The sequence below is a fragment of the Embiotoca jacksoni genome, unplaced genomic scaffold, assembly GCF_022577435.1.
Source record: "Embiotoca jacksoni isolate LCO1_2020_lvr unplaced genomic scaffold, fEmbJac1.0.p SCAF_9, whole genome shotgun sequence".
Taxonomy (NCBI): domain Eukaryota; kingdom Metazoa; phylum Chordata; class Actinopteri; family Embiotocidae; genus Embiotoca; species Embiotoca jacksoni.
Genome location: NW_027185447.1, coordinates 9,671,232 through 9,694,871, shown reverse-complemented (window position 1 = coordinate 9,694,871; position 23,640 = coordinate 9,671,232). Strand labels below are relative to the sequence as shown.

General features: G+C 39.0%; 1 protein-coding gene across 2 annotated transcripts in view; it reads left to right on the top strand.

The window, feature by feature from the left end:
- Positions 1–21,651, top strand: part of cpne5a (copine Va) — a 71,584-nt gene extending 49,933 nt beyond the window's left edge. For both annotated transcript variants that reach the window (XM_069140706.1, XM_069140705.1), the window contains 7 exons: positions 7,055–7,101; positions 8,641–8,822; positions 10,800–10,927; positions 12,719–12,821; positions 16,648–16,705; positions 16,955–17,028; positions 18,031–21,651. In XM_069140706.1, the coding sequence (XP_068996807.1) occupies positions 7,055–7,101; positions 8,641–8,822; positions 10,800–10,927; positions 12,719–12,821; positions 16,648–16,705; positions 16,955–17,028; positions 18,031–18,219 (781 nt within the window). In that variant the 3' untranslated portion in view covers positions 18,220–21,651. The remainder of the gene's footprint in view (positions 1–7,054; positions 7,102–8,640; positions 8,823–10,799; positions 10,928–12,718; positions 12,822–16,647; positions 16,706–16,954; positions 17,029–18,030) is intronic.
- Positions 21,652–23,640: the final 1,989 nt, after the last annotated feature.

Below are 23,640 nucleotides of genomic sequence, written 5' to 3'. Positions count from 1 at the left end.
TCGGATAAATTAGCACAAATTTGACCTGCGGGAGAGGCGATAGGAACATTTTGCCAATGAACATTTCAGCAAAGACCAGGCCTTTTGGAATAATGTTCTCTGCACAGTCAAATCAAAGATTGAATTGTTTGGCCACAGTGACAGTAGACATGTTTGGCAAACACCAAAGATAACTTCTCACACCAGCTGAGGCAGTGGAAATGTTTTGGTTGGCGGTAGCTTTGCTGCCTGAGGGACTCAACTCATTGATTCACCCAGATTCTGCATCATATCAAAGAGTTCTTGAAGATAATGTGAGGCCATCTGTCTAGAAATTGAAGTTGAACTGAGAGTGGACCTTTCAACAGGATAATGATCCCGAAGCACACCCTCAAATCCACCAAGGAATGGCTCGAAAAGAAGAAATAGACCATTATGAATTGGCCTGGTCAAATATTTCAATCCCATTGTGGGGGAATTTGAAACTGTCTGTAAATGCAAAAAAACTCTGAAACATCTTGCAACTGAAGCAATTTTGCATGAAAAGTGGTCAAACATTTCAGCAAGACAATGTGAGAGAGTAATGAACAGTTATGAACAACATTAAATGATTTATACTGAAGAGGGCAATACAAGCTTCTGAGGCCACAGAAGATTATGACATCTATAAATATTTTTGTTGATTTAAATTATTGAAAAAGTATATTTTCCTTGTAGTGTTGGGTATCTGTTGGCTTGTATCAAAGAGAATCAAGTATGTGCTAGAATGATTCAAAAAGGCCTTACTTTCCCACCTGACTGTGATTTCACTATGTAAAATCTCCCCGGTCATAAATTACCTAATTTATAAAATAAGAAAAGGAAAATTAAATACACTGCATTTAACAGATTGTCAGCTTGGAGCAGATTGCAGACAGACTGATGAAGAAAATAAACAAGATTGCACTGGCAGTGGAGTGAAGAAACAGTGAGCGAGCTGCTTATCCACGATGGGAAAGATGAACTGTAACCATGGAGAATGACACACCAGACTGAAGACACTTCAGGAACAGTAGCTGCTCATTTGGTCAATTATACCAGAAAACCTTCAGTATTTGCATTTGGAGCTTATTCTCTGCTGAACATTCATCAAGTTAGCTTGGATTTAGATGTATGATTAGTAAGTATCTGAAAGGGTTTCAAAGCAGCCACATTATAAAATATATAACTATACCACTCCCCTGTAACCTCAACCTTTAAACCAAGATGGAGATACACTTACAAACGCTCATTAGCAACGAAGGTTTTGCCCCTCTGGGACAGTCAAACATTTAATGGTTGCTATGCTTGGACCAATGAAGATAAATGTGTTTCCACCAATTATATAATGTTTGCTGTTTAAATTCGCTACATAGGGAACAAGCAGCCCACGATGTTGCCAAGTTAGAAAGATAAGATGTTTTCTAAATGAGAAAACAAGTACAGATATTGAACATTTTCAACAGATATTCCTAAACATTTTTTTTACAGTTTTGAATGCTATTGTTTTGACCATACCCTGTTTTTTGCAGGATGGTTTCTCATCATTAATCACAATCAGATTAATACGTTTTCACATACATGGAATTTATCTTTGTGTAGTCGTGCAGAACAATCAAAAACCCAACGCAAGTGTAACAACACAAAGAATACTAATGATAGGGTTAATGTAATGCGCTGTGTTAGATGAGTTCAGAGATGTGCAATAAAAGAATATAGATTTCACATTAAGATGATGTATAGAGTGTATGAGTGGGATAGATTATATGTCAGTGAGGATCTCAGATGTTCGTTGATGAGACCAGCTGCAGTCAGGAAGAAACGATTCTTGTGGTGTAAAGTTTTGGTCAATAAAGACCTCGGTCTCTTGCCGGAGGGGAGTGATTTGAAAAGTCTAGTCTGAGAGGGGTTGGACATGATCCTTCCCCACGGGCCTCGCCTCAGTGTCCTTAAGGCCTGCAGGTCTTGGTGGGACGGCAGCCAATCACCCTGTCAGCAGACTGAACAATACCCTGCAGTCTGTTCGTGTCCTCAGCAGATGTTTACTTTCCAAAAATAATTTCTTGAATCTGATTCAGATTTACTTCTACTTTAGTTTAAACTTCGTGCATCCCCAATGTGCAAGAACAAAAGATGAAATTCATGACTTCTGGCACTGAACAGAGGCAGTGTTTGTCCTGTGGATTGCTTGGTTTTGATTTGGCATCTGTACTTGCTGGGTGAAAGAGATGACTTTTCTCCAACTCATGCAAATGTATAAAAAGATTGAGCTTGAATGTCAGCCAACACTGTCATTCAGACAGATGATGAGAAATGTGACTAGGAGCTGGGTGTATGAGCAGCAGGCTGTATGAATCTGATCTTAGACCCAAATTTGATATTTTAGATCTCTGCTATTGATTTCCCTCCTTTCATGTGTGTTTGCTTTACTGCTCCCTTTCCAACAGGTGATAACTAACACAATGCATTTTAGATGGTCTCTGAAGCGGAGGGAGAAAGCAATTTCTTTTCCAGAGCCACCATTGCATCCTGACTGGTTACACAGTGAATTGTTTTTTCATTAATTTTCTTGAACCTTCAACTGGGGCAGAGATATAGTCAAATAGAGGTAATTAAAGTCCAAGAGCCACATACTGTTCTGATTCATAGAGGCTAATGAAAGATTTATATTCTTTTCATCACGTTGAAATGTTTCTTTTTAAATTAAATCTGCAGTGAGATCGGCCGTGTAATAGCTCATGTGGAGCCTTTATTGTGTGGAGATCTTATTAAAGTTTAATGGTTTCATCCCAAAATATCCTGTTATCCTGAAATAGGAGAAACAGATTATCATTTTTATTATTTAGGTTTGTTTTGTGGTCAGACTGAAAAATGGCACTTCAACAGGAACACACCATTTTCTTCGCTTCATCTTTTTGCTACCCTTTGATAGTCAGTGATTTTGAAAATAGGGAGGTATTTCTTAGCTGTGAAAGTCACTCTTCTGCAAGCTTGTTTACTGCACGCATTATGGTTTGTTGTTTGTTCAGCTCTGCAAAACAACAGAAGAGAGATGGCATTGATGTTAAATGATTTCAGATATTGTGTGTTGGCCTGCTAGGTTTTGTGCTGCTGGGGTTTTGTTCTGACACTGGCCCACCGTTGGTCCTTTTCGTCTTTGCTTTTTCTTGGAAGCAGAGGCAGAACACTTCACTTTTAATTTATGTATGACACAGTTGTGTTCAGTTTTGTCCAGGTAATCACCGCAACTGTCATTTTCTTTCTTCTGAGTCTTGCTAGTCTTGCATTTTTATTCAGGCCTACAGATAACAAATCTGTTCCTCTCTTTACCCTTCTGTGAGGTGTTGATTCACCTTTATGGACGTGTTGGAGGAGGCAGTTTGTGGTCTGGTCGACTGTCTTGCATTATACATAAAGGTATTTCTGTAATTTAGCTTAGAATAATTGATATAAAGGGACAAAGTTGTAAAATTTTCCATCGGTATAGCACAATTAGACTACATTCATTTTAGCTACGGGCAATAAAGTAACAACTGATGTCTTAACTGTGTCCCCACGTTACTGAATCCAGACCTACACCCTTGTATGTATCTACCTACATTGCTCCATGATATACGTGTCGTCCAATTCCCAGCACACACTAATGAGATTGTAACTGGGTGCGTTACATACAATATCTCACCCTCTCCAGATTGCCAAGACCGCAGACATTTTACATTACAAAGACTCTTGCCATATGGTGTTTGTCTTACTGGAAATGGAAAGTCAACATGGCACCGTTACATGTGTACCTATTCTAAACTGTTGCAGTAATTCAAGGTGATGCAGAAACTGGTTGGAGAGCTGTCACTTAAACAGAACAAATCTGAGAGGTGACACTGAGTGGTGATATTAAAGGACACTGTAAGGGAATTATTGAACTGGTTGTTCTGAAGGATTTGTACTGAATCAGATTGTATCAGGCTATTTAAAGGCCGGTGTCAGATTTATTAACTGCTGGCCGAATGTAGGAAATGATGATCGCACATTAATTTGTCCGTTGTGCAATACATCACTCAAAGAAGAGTCTAAAAATTTAAAATGACTGAAAAATGACCTGCTAGTATGGATAAAAAATAGCATCTCCAGACCAGCTACTGGTTGTTTACAATGGGACTTACAAAACAGGCAATTCTGCAGCATCAGTCAACGTGAATCTAAATTGATTTCTTAGTCTCAAAACAATTTGGGCTAATCTCTTAAACAAATCCCCACTGGGCCGCATAAGTTAAATAAAAACACACAATTATTGAAACCAAAAGCAAACAGGAGTCACACCAATTATTCACCTGATTTGGTTTAATTATTTTAAAGATAAAAACTATTTGTGGCATTGTTTTGAAAACATCCTCACTTTACTTTTAGTGCTTAAAACTTTTGCTTTGCAGAGTAGTGTATGTGTATTCATAGATGTTACTCTTCCTGCAGCAAGCCACAGACAGACTCCAGCAAAAACGGATCCCAAGAGAGCTCCGTGTGTCCATGCTCTGTTTGTTTCAGTAGTTTTCTCTAATAGACAGTGGCATCACTGGGAATCCCCTGACTTCTGAATTTGTTCAACCAGTGAACCCTCATGGAAAACTACTGTACAGAAAGGGAGCGTGGGATGCTAAGTAATTCATTTTAACCATTAGCAACCTGAATCCTAACCCCAACCCAAATAAAGAAGAAAAGTCATTATTTTATAGATGCTTTATGTTTTTTTTTCTAGAATGTATATTTTACTAGCCTGGCTGCGCCGACTCTTTCTTACAGCTTCAGTTTTCTTCGCTGTGATAACCGTCTGGAAACTCGACTCCTATTATCGTTTGCACTGCCACTCTGAAGGGAGGACCAATCGGCAAGCAGTATGTGTGGTTAACCGTATCTATACCGCCCCTCCTTCACTGTGATTGGATGATTGGTGACAGTGACGAGCGCAGTGCCAACATTTTTCTAACTGTCATTGACCGAAAAAAAAAAAAAAAATCGCTGCACATTAAGCGTTCAGTGCAGAATACACGCTCAGCACCTCGTCAAGTTGCTGGTGTTCATTAAAACAATTTTTTAAATATGCTGTACTCAGGAAAAAATGCTTTGTTCACCAAAGTGTTTTTTTTGTTGGCAGAGTGTCGGCCGGCTTCGGCTAATGCTGATTGGTTTAAATTAACTGGAGGCCAAGCAGGATGGAACAACTGCAAACGATTCGCTATGGAGGGTGCCTAGACCCAAATAGAAATTGGGCTCTGGTTCTCACAAGGCTAATATTTTCCATGCTTAGATATAATATATAATGATATACAATCATGCAACACAAATTTCTGGTAGAAAGCTGACTTCACCACCACCATCACAATCACCGGGCAGGTACATCAACCACCAGATTTTGTTAAATGAATGTTGTTGTTGTTGTTTTTTTATCTACTGCCAGCATTACCTTCATACCTGTCAGCTGGTGGTTAATGTTTGGGAGAAATAGTAGCTATGGAAAATAAAACATTGTGGTTTTATGGTTAGGATTAGATCATTAAAATAAAGATTTATGAAGGTTTATGAAAAGTCAAACAATAATTGTTCTTGGATGTCATAAAGTCATAGTGTCAGCACACAGGATCAAAAACTCTTTACTTGGAAAGAAAACAGATGATTATCACAGTTGTTAATTAATTAATTGACTGATTGATTGAGAAAACACAGCAATAGGCTGTTATGAATGTGACACTGGTCAATGCTGTGTACTTATCCCTGTAAACATCCCGGTAAAAAAAAAAAGATGGATCATGTTAAATTTACAGCAGAGTTCAGCCGTTAATGTCCAAGGATGCACATCAGCAGTTTAACTGACAGTTCCCCTGTGTCCGTTTCTACTGTCCTGCACTCAGCCCTAACTCTTACTCACCACCTTGCTTCTCGAGCTAAATATTCAAAACTAGCTGCAGAAATCAGGAGAGACTTTCAAATTGAGGCCACATGCCGCAGTATAAATTCCACTTTGTCGTCCGAGTAGTCCGGCTCAATGCTGATTAATAAGCTGAGGTCAGAGTCTCCCCAGGAGGACGCCGCCATTATCTCTGATACTGTGCTTGTGGGAATTTCTGAATGGAGGTGAAGTCAGGAAGAGGCAATCAGTGTTAATCACAATGAAAGAGGACACACTTTGATCTAAGATTCACTCTTCATTTGTCTCTCTTGGGAGGCAGGCGAATGCAGCAGAGACTGGTTAGGCCATGTTTAGTTTGCTTTCAAGGTTTTGGCTGTCATTACGGGTTCATGAATAAAAAAAAATCTCTGGTAGTTTTTGAAAACGTTATATGGCTGCCATTTCAGCCTTGATGCAGGGAATAGCAGATCTCACATATTTTTCCTATTGTTCATACAACAGCAACCAAGCTGAACAAAAACAATAACACAGTGAGAAAGAAGAGTACGGTCGCTGTAATGGCTATATGTTCATGTAAATGTACACATTTCTTGGAAAAAAAAACCATGGTAACTACTCAACGACTGAGGGATTTGGGTTATTTTATTTTTATGACTGGTTCATATCTCTCCTCGGGGTGTGCTGTTAATCACTAAGCCAGCTGCACCAACTCATTGTGTTTGTGGAAACCATTTGGGAAATAACTGTGCCATTATCAGTTCTCTAGATATTGTGCGATGTGTTTGTGGTCCTGCCACTGTGCTGTTAAATCTTTGAGTAAGACATTTATTTAAAGATCAAAACAGTTCTATGGATTCAGTTTGACCATGAGCAATGGATGCACTGTACGTATCTCTTCGCTTTATAAATTAAAGTAAAAAAGCCTGATTAGATCCTGCGTTGCTTGACTCCCAGAAGTTGTGAAGAAGCAGCAGGGAAAATAGGCAATGCGATTGCATGATCAACACTGGGGTTTAGTTTTGTCACACCTTTTTCTCAGATGTGAGAGATGGAGCAGGGAGCTCGCTGTAACCAGGGAGAGCTGCATTAAACTGCAGTGTTGAGTTTTCCTGCCTCTCTTTTGTTAACAACATCCTTTCCTGTATTCATCTGTTTCAGGACTCAGATTCACTTCACAGTGGCCATTGATTTCACTGCATCAAATGGTGAGTGTTTCAACTACCACTTCCCCGCTCTGCTTCCATTTGTCTTCCCATGTTTGACTGAGGCATTTTCCACAAGTCAAAGATGGGCTAGAGCTTCGTTCCTGCTTGTGATCATCTCTCCTCTTTACTGTTAAAGTATTTTTGTTGAAGTGTTCACAGAACATTATCAGGGGTGGTTTTGGACAGACAGAGAGGAGAGAAGACAGCAAACTTCATTGTAAATCAAATTTTGCAAAGTTTGAAATCAAGTAATGTATGTTGACGATACAAACAAGTCATTCATAATTACACAAGATGATCGGGTGTACCCACATACAGGTGTAAAAATGTATATGTGCAAAAAAATACAATCTATTAACAATGATAATTGAAATTAGATAAATGGGAAGAAAAAATAACATTAACATCTACCTCTATGCTCTTTGTCACCCCCCGCTAAGTACATCCTCTAACTCTGAAACAAATCAGTGCAGCATTATGGTGGCATGCAACCCTAATACCGCATTCATGTCACGTCACAGTTGATGTTATTACGAGTTACTGATTCATGAATGTGAATGGGAACATTGGATATTCCTGAAAGCGCTGATATACCTGACTTCTCGCTTCATAGCCTGCAAGTGCCGGTTAATCAAGCAAACACAGACGCCTCATCTCAGCCAAATTCACTTGTTCAATGTAATTAAATCCAACTGTATTGGATATAGTGCTGTTAATGCACACTGCTTTTACTGTATCCATCTGACATGATGGCATAAGATCCTGCAGGACATGCAAGGTGATTTAGATTTAGATTTAGATTTTGACTTTATTAATCCCACAGTGGGGAAATGTACTTGTCACAGCAGCATAGAGAAAGACCAAAAAAGTGCACACAATATGAACAAATTTACAAATACTTATGAGATATAGGAAATAAGATAGATAAAAAAATAATTATTTTAGAAAACAAATAAAATAAAATAAGAGCATTGAATAAAAATACACACACACACACACACACACACACACACACACACACACACACACACACACACACACTATATACACAAAAACAAATGAAATAAAATAAAAATAAATACAGTTTGGAATGATGACTGTAAAGTAACAGGTGCTGTGGAATAAGATGACCAGTGCAACATTATTTTATTGTGGTATTGAAAAGTCTGACGGCCGTCGGAACAAACGAGCTGCGGTAGCGCTCCTTCCTGCAATGAGGGTGCAGCATAGATCTGTTGAGAGGTTTTGTCCATATAGTCAATCAGCAAACATATACAACAGCATCCAGTTTTGGAGTTCAAAATTTCACTAACATTAAAAACATACAACAGAAAACACTGATATGCTCTGTTACTCTCATGCAGCAGCTACTGTAACGTTGCAGAGTTCTGGTGTTGCTGATGAGGCAGGTAGCCTCACCGAATCACACCTATGATTGAAAACATCCAATTTAGTTTCTCGTTTCTCCTGGTGCAGCTGTGAGTTCGCTCTCAGTGCCACGGTTTGCATCATTGACTCCCACTTCTCTTGTCTTGAAAGGAAATCCATCGCAGTCCACTTCACTACACTACATGAACCCCTACCAGATGAATGCCTACGCCATGGCCCTGAAGGCGGTTGGAGAGATCATCCAGGACTATGACAGTGATAAGATGTTCCCAGCCCTGGGATTCGGTGCTAAGCTGCCCCCTGATGGGAGGGTTTCCCATGAGTTTCCTCTGGTGAGTAAACTATGGGATTATTTTGGCCAGTGAGGTTGTAATTGAGTTTATGTAAATTCATGTGAGGATGATTTTGAGCCGCCCAGTGGATCTTATCTTCCAGACTGCATACTTGTGTGCTTATTTTCCCTGCATGTATGGGTGTGCTGTTTTGATGTGCGCATTTTGAGATAAATGCAGCAACACCTCTGATATGCATAATTCAGAATGAAATCCATTCACCTTTTATAGTGCAAATTATGTTCTGTAAGGCTGAAGGATTCTTAAATCGATTTAGCTTCTCTCAGCCAGCTAATGTGCTCTGCCTGCTGCATAGTACAGCCTAATGAGGAGTGTGTCTACAGGGTAACGTCCGCATCACTCCACGTTTCCATTAAGATTTGCAAATTAAGATTTATCTTACCATATAATTGAAGGCTCACGCTTTCATGCTGTAGTTATGAAAGTAGGTTGAAAAGTAAAGTTACAGTCCCGGGTGAGATATTTGTTATAATGTATATATTTGGGTAGAACTTTGCCTTGAAGCGAAAGAAGCTAATATTTGAAACAAAGTTTAACAAGCTCACCTCTGGCGGAAAAAAATAGTGTTTTTTTTTTTTTTTCAAAATATCATTCAGCCCTCAACTGCACACTGTATCTGTCACGGAGAATAAACATCTGTGATACTTGAGAACGCACCCAGCTGCTGCATCACTGCTGCACTGGGTGTGTGAGAAAAGCATTTAGCCACCTCCAGGTAAACTAATATTCAACAATAAAAGATAAACCCAGTTTGTAATGGAGACAATGATTTCTATTATCTGTACATGGTGCAGTGGTATTAATCCATGGGTATGACACATAACACATAATGCATGTTGAATAAATATCTGCTCTTGTGTTTTTATTTTTCTATTCTTTATTTACTTTCGAGCATTATTTTATGGTGTGATTTTGCAGAGGTTGACTTAAGAAGCAGAGGGGAGCCGGTCATCCTGCCTGTGTAGAAAAAAATAAACTTAAATTAGCACTGATAGTTTAGAACTCGTATATTGTTTCTCTTCCCGGTTGTCTCCTCAGCAGGATGAGAGCGGCAGGCCCAAACACCTGCTGATCAGTTCCAGGAAAAAAACATTGCAACAAGGAAGAGTAAAGAGAGAGGCAATGCTGATTCACCAAATTATTTTGAGCATATATATATGTTATTGAATTATTTATTTGGAATCTGCATTTAAGTAAATAGTTATTACTTGTGTTCTATTTTTGTCCAGTGTGTTTTATGGTAAAAGGTACGACTTCATGTGGTTTTGTACTAACATGAGTCGTCTCTTTCTGCTAAATTGCTGTTGCGGGCAGGTTATGAAAGGCAGCTCAACACTCGTGGACTAGTTACTCCTTAACTTAAAGTTACTATGCAGTAGTTTATAGTTTTACAATGAATTTAATCACAGTGTGAGGAATTTGTTTGAAACCATTTACTGACAGAAGCCAACTTTGCAGCTCAAGTCAGCCTTACACAGCTTTAAAGTCTCAGCTCATTGTTAAGTTCACCAGTCTGCAATGGTACTGCTTTTGGTCCATCCTGCGCACCACGTAACGGGAGATAGACACAGTTCGATTCGAGCTGGTGAACACAGCAGAGCACTTAGCTGATAGAGTGACATTATTTCCCTCAGGAGATGGCAGATGTTGAAATGAAATGAAACATTTTTGACTGTAAATGTCTGACAGTGTTGCTCTGTAACTGCTTGATGTGTAAATAAGCAACTGTTTGCTAACAAGTTCACCATATCGAGGTGATAATATGTCAGTGTTCATAACTTGTTTCTGCTGGCCTGAACTGGCCAATCAAATCAAATCTGTTATTTAAGGTCTAACTCCTTTTGGTACAATTTAAAGCACTTTTGATAAATCATAATGTAAAGATTTATTGTGTTTTTCATTCTGACTGCCATTTTTGTAGTTTATGTACCTTTCGTGTTTTGTTGTTTTCTTCAGAATGGGAACGTTGAGAACCCGTACTGTAACGGTATGGAGGGGATTCTTGAAGCTTACCATCAAAGCCTTAAGACGGTTCAGCTGTATGGACCCACCAACTTCGCTCCCGTTGTTAATCATGTGGCAAGGTACGACTACAGAGATTTGTCCCAGTGAATACGTCAGAGCGCAGCCGCCCTTTATTTGAAAGTCATTCTGTGAATAATCTTCAGCAGGCAGCCACAGTGAGGGATGGTTTCTCTATGAACTGAGCAGAACTAATAAAAGGAATATGAACAATCAACTGCCGGGCTAAGATGAATAGTAATTAAGGCACATGTAGGGCGAGACATCTTAGAGGGCAGTTGCTACATTATGTTTTAGACATTGGGTGAACATGGGAAGGTGAGGTGGCGGGACTGGTTGGGGACTTTTAATTGCATTCATGTCATGTAGCCTTTCATGACGTGTTGATGAATCACACTGCTCAATAAATGAGCTTTACTGTAAATAGGGCACCATCATAAACTTCCTGTCATTGCAAATAGAATAAGTACACAAAGTAAATTAAAAGTCTGTAAAACATTAAATGCACAGCAGACATCCTTTGTTGAAAATGGTCATCACATGGTTCAAACAGTGGTGAAGTTATTATATTAAAAGCATAGGTGTACAATGTGTCTCCTCTGTCCTCTGTTTTAATATTGGACTCTTAGACTCAAGCTGTTACCCATTACTTGGCGTGGACTTGAATATTAATGACCCACCTTTTGTGAATTGTACCGGCTGAAAACAGCTGGAGACGTATTGATCACATTTTTAGTCTCTCTCTGCCCAGTGTGCAGTATAACTCTGGGTGCAGTGAAATAGTTATTCACAAAGATGTTGCAGGGAGACGCTGCTATAACAAGTGAAGTAGGTCATCCAAAAAAGTGATGAAAAGATTAAAATGACTATTCACATGACCAGAAACCGATCTTAATATTCCAGTCTGAGCAGAACTAGCAGTTCTTATAAGTAGATGGTTTTGAAGCTCGCATTCGGTTTTGATTTTACATGCATCACAAGCAGAAAGCTGATCATTTAATGAAAGCAGGCGATGCTGTTGAAGGGTTGAAAGCTGCATACCGAACACTAAATGTACAGAAGGATGTTAAATGGTTAATGTATCCACTGTGCTTGTTCCATGCTCTCACCTGTGTAGGAGTCTGTCACACGGGATTGACTTCGGTGCTACAATTAGTATGCTCTAAATATGTTCAACTGTCTCCAGTGAGCATGGCCCACATTATTGTAAGGCAGCTGAGGAAGGCAAATGTCTCTTCAATCCCCTAAACACCAGTCATCGCTCTTGCTCTTGTCACTGACTGGGCATGCTCTTTGATTAAAACGTCAGCACCTCAGTTAAATTCACCAATATGAGGGCGAGAGCAGAGCTCACCAACGACCTGTCCTTGGCTCTCACGATGATCTGCCACGTTTTTGTTTTTTTTCCTTCCTCTCGCTCATCAAGTCTGGTCAAATAAGTGCTCGGCAATCAATAATGTTCTGAAAGAATATGACTGCTGCACTTGCATAAACAGTTTAATAAATTATTCATAGAGCAGACAGCGATGGGCGGGAAACTAGGACACACTCACTGTGGTGTCTGATGGATATCATAATAGTGTCTTGATAGACCTCTCAGACACGAACAGCTAAACAACATGCTTCACTGCTTTACAGGGCAATATTAAGCCTTTGTGTCACAATGTAGGTAGAGGGGGAGTTTGCCTAACGTGTTCTTTTAATATATTTTCTTCATCTCTGACACAGTGGTTACTTTGCTGCTCAGAGTTTGTCTCTGGTTGTTCAAGTCAATTTAAAAGTCTTATGTAAACCCATGAACATGTATGCTGAATCTTTTCCAACATTTTTAACTGATGGTTTCTTTCTCCCAGCTATGCAGCAGCAGTGGAGGATGGATCTCAGTACTTTGTCCTGCTCATCATCACTGATGGTGTGATATCAGACATGGCTCAAACCAAGGAGGCCATAGTGAATGTAAGTGCTGCTCTAACACAAGCAGGAGGATGTTATAACCTCTCCCTCCCCCCTCCCTTTGGCTCTGCAGGGCATTGCAGGTGCTTTTAGCTTACTTTGCCGCTGCTCTCAGGCTTTCTGTTACTTTGAGGCTTTATAAGCCAGTAGCACTAGATTTGAGGATTTATGGGATGTTTTCTGCTCCACTTGTTTCAGCCCCTGTGCTCAGATGCTCTGTTTGTCCAATATTTTTTCCTTCTTACTGAGAAGCTCAAGGTGCTGCGAGGCTCAGCTGAGACTCCCTCTTAGGTCAACAAGTTCACTTTAACAGAGGCAAGATCCTCAACCAGCGCACTAATTGAGGCACCTGTTTTGCCCCTTTTTTTTTTTTTTTTTTTTTTTTTTTTTTAAAGGATTGATTGTATTTGTCTAATGCCTTTACTGCCTGCTGCATTTTTGTTGTGTCTTGACAACACTGCAGCTCACCTGTAGTTAGAATCTGTCCACTGGAGTAAGACTGGCACTCAGTGAGTCATCGTCAACCAGGTAGACCATCACAGCGACACAGTGGTCTGACCCCCAGCAGACTGGGTTTAAAGGGAATTTGCGACTGTTAATCAAACCATTCGAACAGCCACACCTTCCTTTTAAGATCTTGTCTGCTGCTCTGCGCTCTGCTCAGCCTGAACCTGCCACCTCCTGCTGCCACCTGGACCTGGCGGCTGCTCTCTTCTCTGCCTACAGAGCAGAAGACTGAATGTCCTGTTTCACTTTCAGCCTCAGCCCTGGAGGTTTAAATCATTAACGAGGAGTTTTGTGCAAAGCTCATCTCTGCAGTTATGATTTCTCAGTGCTGCATTTTTCTGAGCAAATGTTAAAGAATACACACAGCAGTTATTGGCTGGTAAACTGCTGCAAATGACCAAACTGCTTGAATGTTTATTCTTTTTTTCTCCCAAAGCAGCACAGCTGAGCCTTCAGTGGACTAACATGTCCACATATCTTACAGCCTCTGGGGTAAATTCAAAACTGCATCTCTTTCCTTTGTTATCTTCATTTAAGCTCCAAATTTCATTTTAGGATTATAAATTATAAAAGAGAGTCTCTCTCTAACCTGAAAACATAAATTCATTTGTGTGCAGGTATTAAATTACTGCTGTCAATTTCGTGTCTGGATGGGAGACTTGCTCAACCAGTAACATCATAAAATCCATGAATATTTTACATGTTGCGGGGCATTTAAAGGACTTAATTTAGTTTATCTTTCCATCGAAAACATTCTGCATCAGAGAAGCAAAAGTGTTACCTGCATGGACAATTTGGATGTTTAAAATATCCTACATGATCTGTATACATTGGCATCAGAACTCTGTGAGAGAAAGTACTTATTCTGTCACATTTTACAAAATCAAGTCAGCAGGTTTAAATTATGCTATTAAAAATGTCTTGATGTTGCTTTAACTGCTTTCATAATTACCCTCAGTACAAACTCACGCTGCACAACCAAACTTCATTTGAACCCTAAAGTGCCCAGAATCTCCAAAGATGTCCAATATGCCGGCCATGATTTAGATGAAATCTGTACAAAATAATCCAAAAGACATCTGAAATGTTTGCATTTGATGGAGTGGTGCACCTATAAAATCATGGATTCTTGGCTTCTGAGTATTTCACTCAGTGTAAAGTTCTTATAGCGTCAGTGAAGAGATGGAACAAGTTGATACAGAATATGCCATGCTGTTTGACAGAAAAACATAATTCATCATCCATAAAGTTACTGCAAATTAAATAAATACTCTATAGATTTAGTTTTGAGTGCCTCTTACTGCTTTAACTCTCAGACGTCACTAAAGATGTAATTTTTTTTCCAAAAAGATCAAAATCAATGCTGCAGAACCATCAACTTGCTCTCCTTCTAGTGAAATTTTGGCACCTACATTGCCCCAATGCAATTTGACTATTGACAGATCGGATCAGAGGTTCAGGTGAGCTTTGCTAGTAGATACTGAATGTCATTTTGTGCCTCTAACCTCAAACAGAGTTAAAGAGCCGGCTACAGAGGTCTAGTACGCTCTCTTCTTTCCAACTCCTCACCCTGCAGGTTTTTTCATTTTCAAACTTGTAGTTGTAGATGTATACAACACTTTTCATATATGCAGTAATTCTCCGCCAAAAAGCTTTCCTTTAAAAAACTAAATTGGATTTGAACAAGTTAATTAAATTTGCTGGACAATTTGGATGCTGGGAGACACAGACATGATTTTAGTTCCACAATCCTGTTGTTTTTTCATTAAAGGATCAAACGCCTCAAGTGTCTGTATAGTTATTCAATAGTAAAAGTAACAAGTACCGTGCCTATTCATGATAGCCTGTTTGGCAGTATGATTGCCTGGCTTCTTGCATTGTTGTGCAGTTTTCTTGAGAACAGTTTGCTGTGGATGTAGGTGAAGACTCGACTACTTCCACTTCAATGCTCTCTGGAACTGCAGCTGTTCAGCATAATTCCAACTTTGCTGCTGCACGGTGCTGAGATTGCCTGTTTGTTTGTTTTTTTTTTTATCAGGAATGCACAACCTCAAGTCCCCAGCAATGCATTCATCAAATGTAAAGCCGATGGGACGAACGGTTGTCGAGATATGTGAGGAACAAGCTAACAAACATACATACAGACAGATTTCTTGCATTATAGCATGATGCTTATCACCAGAACAGGTATCTGCTGCGCCTCTGTACATTCATTGTAGTTATTTGCACTGAGAGGAGGGAATACGAGTTGAGACCAACTGATGGTGTGAGATCCCCCGAGTGACTTTACAGCACGGGCAGAGTAACAAATGGTGTAGACTAAATAATTCAACTCTGCATCCAGAATCTGATCTGGCATTTATTGGTGTATGGTCTGGCCTACAAGCATACGGCAAACAGAATATGTATTTTTGGGCGACAGCGAGAGATCATGAGAAATGGGCTTAATGGAGGGAAAAGATAAAATGGCAAAGGAGATAGAGGGAGAATAATGATAGAGACCATGAAGGGGGTGGTCCTCACTCCTATCTGTGACAGGCCCTCTCCCCTTGGGAGCTTTTCCAGGAAAGCTGACCTACTTTTATCCCTGTAAATGCATTTCTACCACAAGCATATATCATTCATTCATGCCACAGCTTTCAGAACTCAACATCAAGGCTGTGGTCTAAATTCATGCAGTGCAGTAACCTCTACACCACAAACTGTGTAGAGGAGAACCCTTATTAATCCTGCATCAATTCGGTTTAAGATTTGTTCAGACAGGAGTTAAATAGGCAGGACACGGGACTTTTATGTTCAATGTTAACAGTGTTTGAAACCTTTCTATATGCAACGTCATGAAAAAATTATGTTACACTGAGTGATGTGTGTAGGATTTATATAAACTACAAGAACAGTGTTTAACCGTTTGTATGATATTCCACTTTGTTAAAACAAATGTGTATTCTGCATAGTGTTTGGCTTAACATATTCTATTACATGTTGGCTGTCGTATCAACCTTAAAGCCCCAGAGTTGAATCATGTATTTTATGTTTTCTCCCGGACAACCCGAAACCATGCAACATAATGGGAGCAAAAAACTGTGTAGCATTTTTATTTGTCTATTTGATCATTTATCCATAATTGTTTTTATCCGTGACTTCTCTGGAGAACTGTGCTCGCAGGTTAATAGTGCCTTTGTGCGATGAGATGTGTGTTGGGGGAAAATTACACATAATTGGAATGTGTATTTTATTACAAAACATGCCGGGCCTTTTTCCAGAAATGATTGTATTCCATGCATGTGAGTGACAACCGACTGTTTGTTCTTGTTAACGACAGGCAGCCAAACTTCCCATGTCGATCATCATAGTTGGAGTTGGCCAAGCTGAGTTTGATGGTGAGAATATTAATTAAACTTCTTCAGGGGGAAAAAAAAACTATTTGTTGTCTCTTCATATGCGGAATGTTTTTTTTATTTTTTATTAAACCAGTTCAGACTTTCAACACAAGAGCAGAAACAATCGTTCATTCTCAGAAATGATCAGTTAACAGTATGAAAATATGTTTTCCCTGGCTGGTTTCTTGATTCACTAGAAACAAACGTGTATATTAAGTCATACCAGAGATTTCTTTTTTTTCTCTGTAGCCATGGTCGAGCTGGATGGTGATGACATCAGAATCTCCTCGCGGGGGAAGTTGGCAGAGAGAGACATTGTACAGGTGAGACGTTTCTAATGTTGTGTTTCCCTCTCAGCTCTTTATGGGAAGGAAATGGCTCATTTCTCCATGGCACAATCTATGAGAAGTATATCTTTTTTTTCCCATTAGTGGCCATGCCTGGACCGTAGATGGCAATTTTACTTCTTTATTTTATTCCAGTGTGAGATATCATACATAGCATACATAGTATGGATTGTCAAGTTTCTGCGAAATTCATTTCTGGTCATTTTGCTGACACCCTGGTCTTTCATGTACTGCTGCCATTTACTTGTACAAATAAAATATAAAAATGAAATCAGCACATTACCACAACAATTTACTAAACACATTCATCAATTGTGCAGCCTTTCCATTTTGGCTACTTTCAGACTTTTTTGTTTTTTTAATCCACAGTGACTACTCTTCCCAATATGTCAACTTTGTTTACAAGTTATCAGCAACTGAGCAATGGCTTTCTATGAAATGTACTCTGAATGTTCCCTTGATGATGAACCCCAGCATTTTTGGTAGACACTTGTCCTGTTGTTTTCCTCTTATTGAGGCTAAAATGTAAACTCCTAACACAGTCTCATTCACACCTGCACAAAAGAGGGTAACCTCTTCAGATTTGAATGATTTCTCAGCCTCTCCTTTAGTGCCACCACAAGAAAAACGACCACATTCATTTACATGTGTAGCCTCACAACTGTGAGACTCCAAAACTTGATTTCTGTTTTTACATTGAGGGGATATGGCATAGAAACACATCTTGTGCATTTATCCTCCTTAGTATTCAGGGAAAGTGTTTTGTTCACCAGGATCCCCAGTTTCTATCACAGCATGAACACCTCTCCTATTCAGTAATGAGGTGAACATGTAGGCCTTATGTATAAATCCAGGTTTGGAAAAACTAAATCCTCTGTAAATTGCTCGGTCCAAAACTAGGAACAGCTTTAACCTTTTAGACTAATACCTTACAGACTCATATACAAGTCATTCATCTTCTCTCCCATGTTGCAACAGTTTGTCCCATTCAGAGACTACATGGACCGCACAGGTAACCATGTACTGAGCATGGCGCGGCTGGCTAAAGACGTGCTGGCTGAGATCCCTGACCAGCTGATCTCCTACATGAAGAGCAGAGCCATTAAACCCAACCCCGTCCCTCCAACTTACTCAGCAGACAACCACCCCCAGACCAACCCTGTCTAGCAGCCACCCCACCCCCCTTTCAAGGCCCTTTTGTATATTATTCTAGCTAAAGAACAAGATGATGACACTCCATTTTGTTTGGAGCAGTGACACTGCTTGGAGAGGGAACCGACTGTGATGATCGGGGAGTTTTTTCTCTCTGGGTGCTTGAGGATGAAAGCGCTGAGAGGAGACTGGTGTAAAAGGAGGTTTTAGTTGTTTGCTGTCAAACCTGTCAAAGTGGTGATGTAATGGATAGCAAGTGAACCTGTAAAAAGGGGCTGTTTGAAAGCATACATATATTAGGATGTGCCAGTTGGTGATACCTTTTGGAATCAATATGTGTTAAACTATGAAATCATGTGTCTACTAATTTATTTATTTATTTGAGAAATAATGTATTCCTTTTAGGGGGTTTTAAAAGGTGGGGATTAAAGTAATATTTCCTCTGTAGTTTTCCATCTTATATTTTGTGACCAGTGTAATAAAAACAACCCCCATTTCTACTTTGATAAGGACTGTAATATAAAAGCATGTGATAAAAATCTATTCAGCAGTTTATGGATCATTTTCACTGAAGGATAATTTTAGATTGCAAGCTGTAATGTAGAGGACCTCCTGTGAGCTGTTGCCATACTGATCTTTCAGCACCATGTCTTGACGTATTTCTTATATTTATATTAACAAAATGCACTAATTACTGTCCAAATACAAAGCACAAAGGTTAATAAGCTGATGACCATTATTTTGAGAAAACCGACCACAATGAAGATAATGGAAAGGAGACCACATTATGTTTTCAACATGGCTTTAACATTCTCTTCCAGCATCTTTTCAAACAGGATGACAACAGGAAGAGTGTTTATAAAATAACTATTATACTGAAATATTAAGATTATATTTATCATAAAAATCTGTATTTTTTAGTTGCTAAATAGAAGAATAACTCAAAGCATTTGCTCGCTTTCTCCATTAGTATACAAAGAGGTACATTGTACAGTTTTTGTTGGCATATCTCATTTGCCATCTTGCTGTTTGTGTTTCTTTCCATTATATCTGTTGTGGTTACAGTTTATTATCTGGGATTCTCTTCAGTACTTTTAAAGGAACCTTTAAATATACTTTTGAAAGACTGATGTCAACTATCACTTTTTTCTCCCTAATTGGATTTGATTGTTTGATTTCCCAGAATGAAGATTGAACAATCACAAATCTTTCAACAGAGTTTGAGATATTTATGTTGAACTTTTCATTTTTAAAAGTGATCAGAAGAAAACAATTGATTGCACAAAACAAAACCAGCCCATCTCTTTTTTGTTGTTCTTCCGTATATTACTTTTCTCCAAATAACATTGATTGTTCCCAGACAACATTGTTTTACACTAATGCACAACAGCCCCTTTTATAACTCATAACCCATTAAATAGCCAAGATTCAATTGCACAATTCTTTTTATAATCTAATTCAAGCCAGTTGTTGATACACATTTGTTCATGGTGTTTTATTTTTCGTCACTGTATACATGTTTCTAAAGACAGATACAGCCATTGTGGCTCAGTTGTGCACATCATAAGTTATCTATATATAAAGGCCATTTTTTTCACGAGTATCTCTCGGTCACTCAATATCACGATCCAAATGTGCCTATTATATGGAAACATATCCAAATTCAGTGACCCAGGTGTTACTCTGCCGGCAGCCGCAGGTCTCATGTTCAAGATGTACACAGAAAATGTTGGAGATGATAAACTGTTGCAAGATTCGGACTTTTTTCAGCCCCAGTAGCTGATACGCACTCTCCACCAGTGTTCTGTACTTTTTATACTTGCAGCGCTTCACGAATGATCTTTGAAGTAATGAAAGTAAGCAGTGTCACCGAGCCTTGTTGTACAATATTCAGTCAAGACTTGTTTACAATTCAACTGTGGCTATTTACATTGCCTCAAGGAGAAAGTAAACATTCATGGGTTCCATTAAAAAAATTAGTGTATTTTGGATCTGTTTTGTTTGTGCATTATTTGTTCTTATTTTATGTCTAAACAGTGTTTCCTTGAATGACACCGGAGAACCAACGTTTACAAAGATTTGTCGTGTTGTTCTCTGAGAATATAAAGCTCTGTTGTATTTTATTTTGTGTTTACAGTCTTTGTTAGCCGCTTTACTGTTCTTCTGACTCCCACTGCTGCAGTGTCTTGGGATACTGCAGAAACTCAGTCCAGAGACACTGAGCTCCTTCTGTCACAAGTCCAGATCCACAATAGACTTTTTTTTTTCTGTCTGAATTTTTCATTAGTGATGACATTTCTCCCTCGAAAGACAAAGCAGAGTTTAATCTGCTGCCAAATTCACTTGAATCTGTTAAGTTCCGTTACATAACACTCATAAATACCAGTATACCTCTGCAGAAAGACGTTCAATCCAAAAGAAAATGAATAATATACATCAAATACATTTCTCATAAAATATTTTTCAGTATTATAAATTATTTAGCTAATATGCATCATGAACTTCATTCATATTAGCAAATGTAAGTTGGATTTTCTTCATTGCTCACAGATATTTATTGTTGAAAAGTACATTTAGCAGAGGTGATGCTCGTTAAATCAGCGTCGATATGCAGCTCATACACAAAGTGTGATTGAAAATGTCTGAGGAAAAAGGAAACAAAAACGTGAAGTTGAGGTGTTGCGTGCACTTTTCCAACATATTTCATTTAATTATTATGACGCGTAACTCGATTAAAGTAGTAGTAGTATGAGGCTTTTCTCCTCATATTATAACCAGCTAGTCTTTTTTGCTGAGGCCTGTAAACTCTGTGACCCCTCAGAGAAATTAGGACACCATTATCCTCGGTATTTAATAAATAATCTCTAAATATGAAGTGGACACAGCAATGACAATTATGCAACTGTGAAACATGAAATTATTGTGAATTCAATTTTTTTTTTTAGGATAAAAGATGCTTTTTTCCAACAACAGAATTATTTCCTTTCTCTCGGGGTAAATTTCATTGTTTGTCCCTTCTTTTTAAATTGTATTTGGGCCTGATCTCTTATTACTGTATGTACATAAGCCCCATTTAAGATTATTCATATGTGTTCAGTTGTTGAACTTGGCCTCTTTAGACAATGTGCATGTTTGTGCCAAAGTGGCAGGAAGTGTGATAGTCTGCCTTCATTTCACCTGATTAGTGCATTTACCAGCCACCTCCAGCATGTTGCATCTCTGCTTTCGTTCCATTCTGTTCCTAGGAGACGCATACTGTATGGGTTCTTCTTGCCACTGCTCCTGTTTGATCCCAGGTTGTTTACATACCTCTCTTGGTCTCTGACTTGCATGCTGAATAATTTCCAAACCAGGTGTTGGACATGATATTGTCGTCAAACTGTGGTTTGTGAAATGCTTTGTAATGGATTGCCTTAAATGAAGATTAATAAAATATTGACAACTTTGGCAGAATGCAATCTGGGTTTTTAGTGTCTCACATTGATTATGGTGAACTTGTGTGAAAATAGTTAACACATCAACAAAAATCTGACAATGGAAGTCCAATATTGATTCTCCTTTAAGCTCTGTTTTTTATCTCTACCAACTCCTGGAAGAAAATGTCTGACTTGGTAGCGTCTAAATGCTCCACCGTGTTCATTAAATAGTGGCCAACTCTGTCTTTCTGCTGTTTTATGAGATGAATCGTCACCATGGGTGGACCTCACTCGGCTTCAAAGTCAAATCTTTTTAAATGATCTCCAGATTATGTAAGAGCTAGAAATGAGACTGTCTTGTTTACCACTGCCGAATGTCAGAAGCAACACTTCTGCAACAAATCTGTCCATCTTCCTCCTGTGTCTGCCTGCTGCTCTGCTCAGAGGAAAGGGAGCTTGTAGTTAACCTCCAGTCTAAAAATCAGAGACGAAGCATGCTACTTATTATGAGGAACAGAAAAGAATAATATTTAGTTGTTATTCTCAAAGCTGGACCATGAGGTTTTTTTTTTTCCTCTTGACTTAACATTATGAACATTTAGCTTAAGACCGTCACTCGTGCAATGCATGAATTTAGAGTGGAAAAAATAATTATGTATCAATAAATAGAAATATAAGAAAGTAAAAAAATTAATTACATATACAAATTATGTGATATTATACTGTCCCTGTGGTGCAGTGGTTAGCATTGTCACCTCGCAGGGAAAAGGTTCTGGGTTCAAATCTGGGCTTGGGCCTTTCTGTGTGGAGTTTGTATGTTCTCCCTGTGCCTGCGTGGGTTCTCTCCAGGTACCATGGATCTACAAATTGCCCTTAGGTGTGAATGGTCTTTGTTTCTGTTTGTCTATAAGTGTTGGCCCTGTGATAAACTTGCGATCTGTCCAGGGTGAACCCTGCCTTTGCCCAAAGTTAAGCGGGATAGGCTCCGGGCTCCCCCGTAACCCTGTTCAGGATAAAACGGGTATAGATGATGGATGGACTGAATGAAGTAATATTAACACTAGTAAGTTTGCCATAGGCTTGTTAAATAAAATGTAAACATAAAGAATAGACAACAATTTCAGTGAGGGTCAGTAGAGCTTAATCAGAGGCCTCGGAAAATAATGATTTAAAATATAGCAATGCATTCACTTTGGTTTGCCATAAAGGTTCAGGTATCTATGGACAAATTTAATTCTACCAAAACATATTAATGCTTGGGAAGGACTAAGAGAATCTTGTGTTTGTGGAATTTTCCATTTACAAGTTTAATAATTGTCATGTATCCAAAAGTTTGTTATTACATTCAAACTTAGAAATAATAATAATGTATTGAGCCATAATTCTTATACAAAGCCAGGTCTAGTTAAAAATAATGCTACCTAAAGACAGGTAAGCTTTTATAGTTGAGAGCAGTGACGTCTTGTCACATGACCAACCAGAGCTACGTAAATTCCATGTGTACAGTATTCATGGGGTACAGCCTCTACACTCGTCAAGAAGTTGAGAAACTGATTTATGAAAAGGCATAAACAAACCATTGTGAATAAGTTGACATCTGTGTCACTTGTGCAAGGCAGATGCCAACACTGTCCCCGTGCCGAGGCTGGTATCCCTGTAGTTATTTGACATTTCGTAATGTCTTGAGCATGAGCGCCGTCAAACGGTAATTAGCTCGTTGAATGAGGATGATAACTCAGCCCAACCCAACCTGGCCATGAGTTACCTTTCTCCGGAAAAGTAGGCTGCTTGACCCCGGTAACTTCACAAGACAAACTGTGCAGTGATGTCCCTCCACTCAACTTCCAGACGTCACAGTGTCGGTGGTGAAGCGCAAACTGAATCTTCTTCATGCTTTCAACCAACCAACCAACCAACAGTTCAGTCATTCCAGGTAAGCTGTTTTCTGTGTCCCCTTGGTGGGTTTCCTGTTTATTTTTATTGTAACAAAGATTTTATCCTGCTCTTTCTGTGCCCTGAC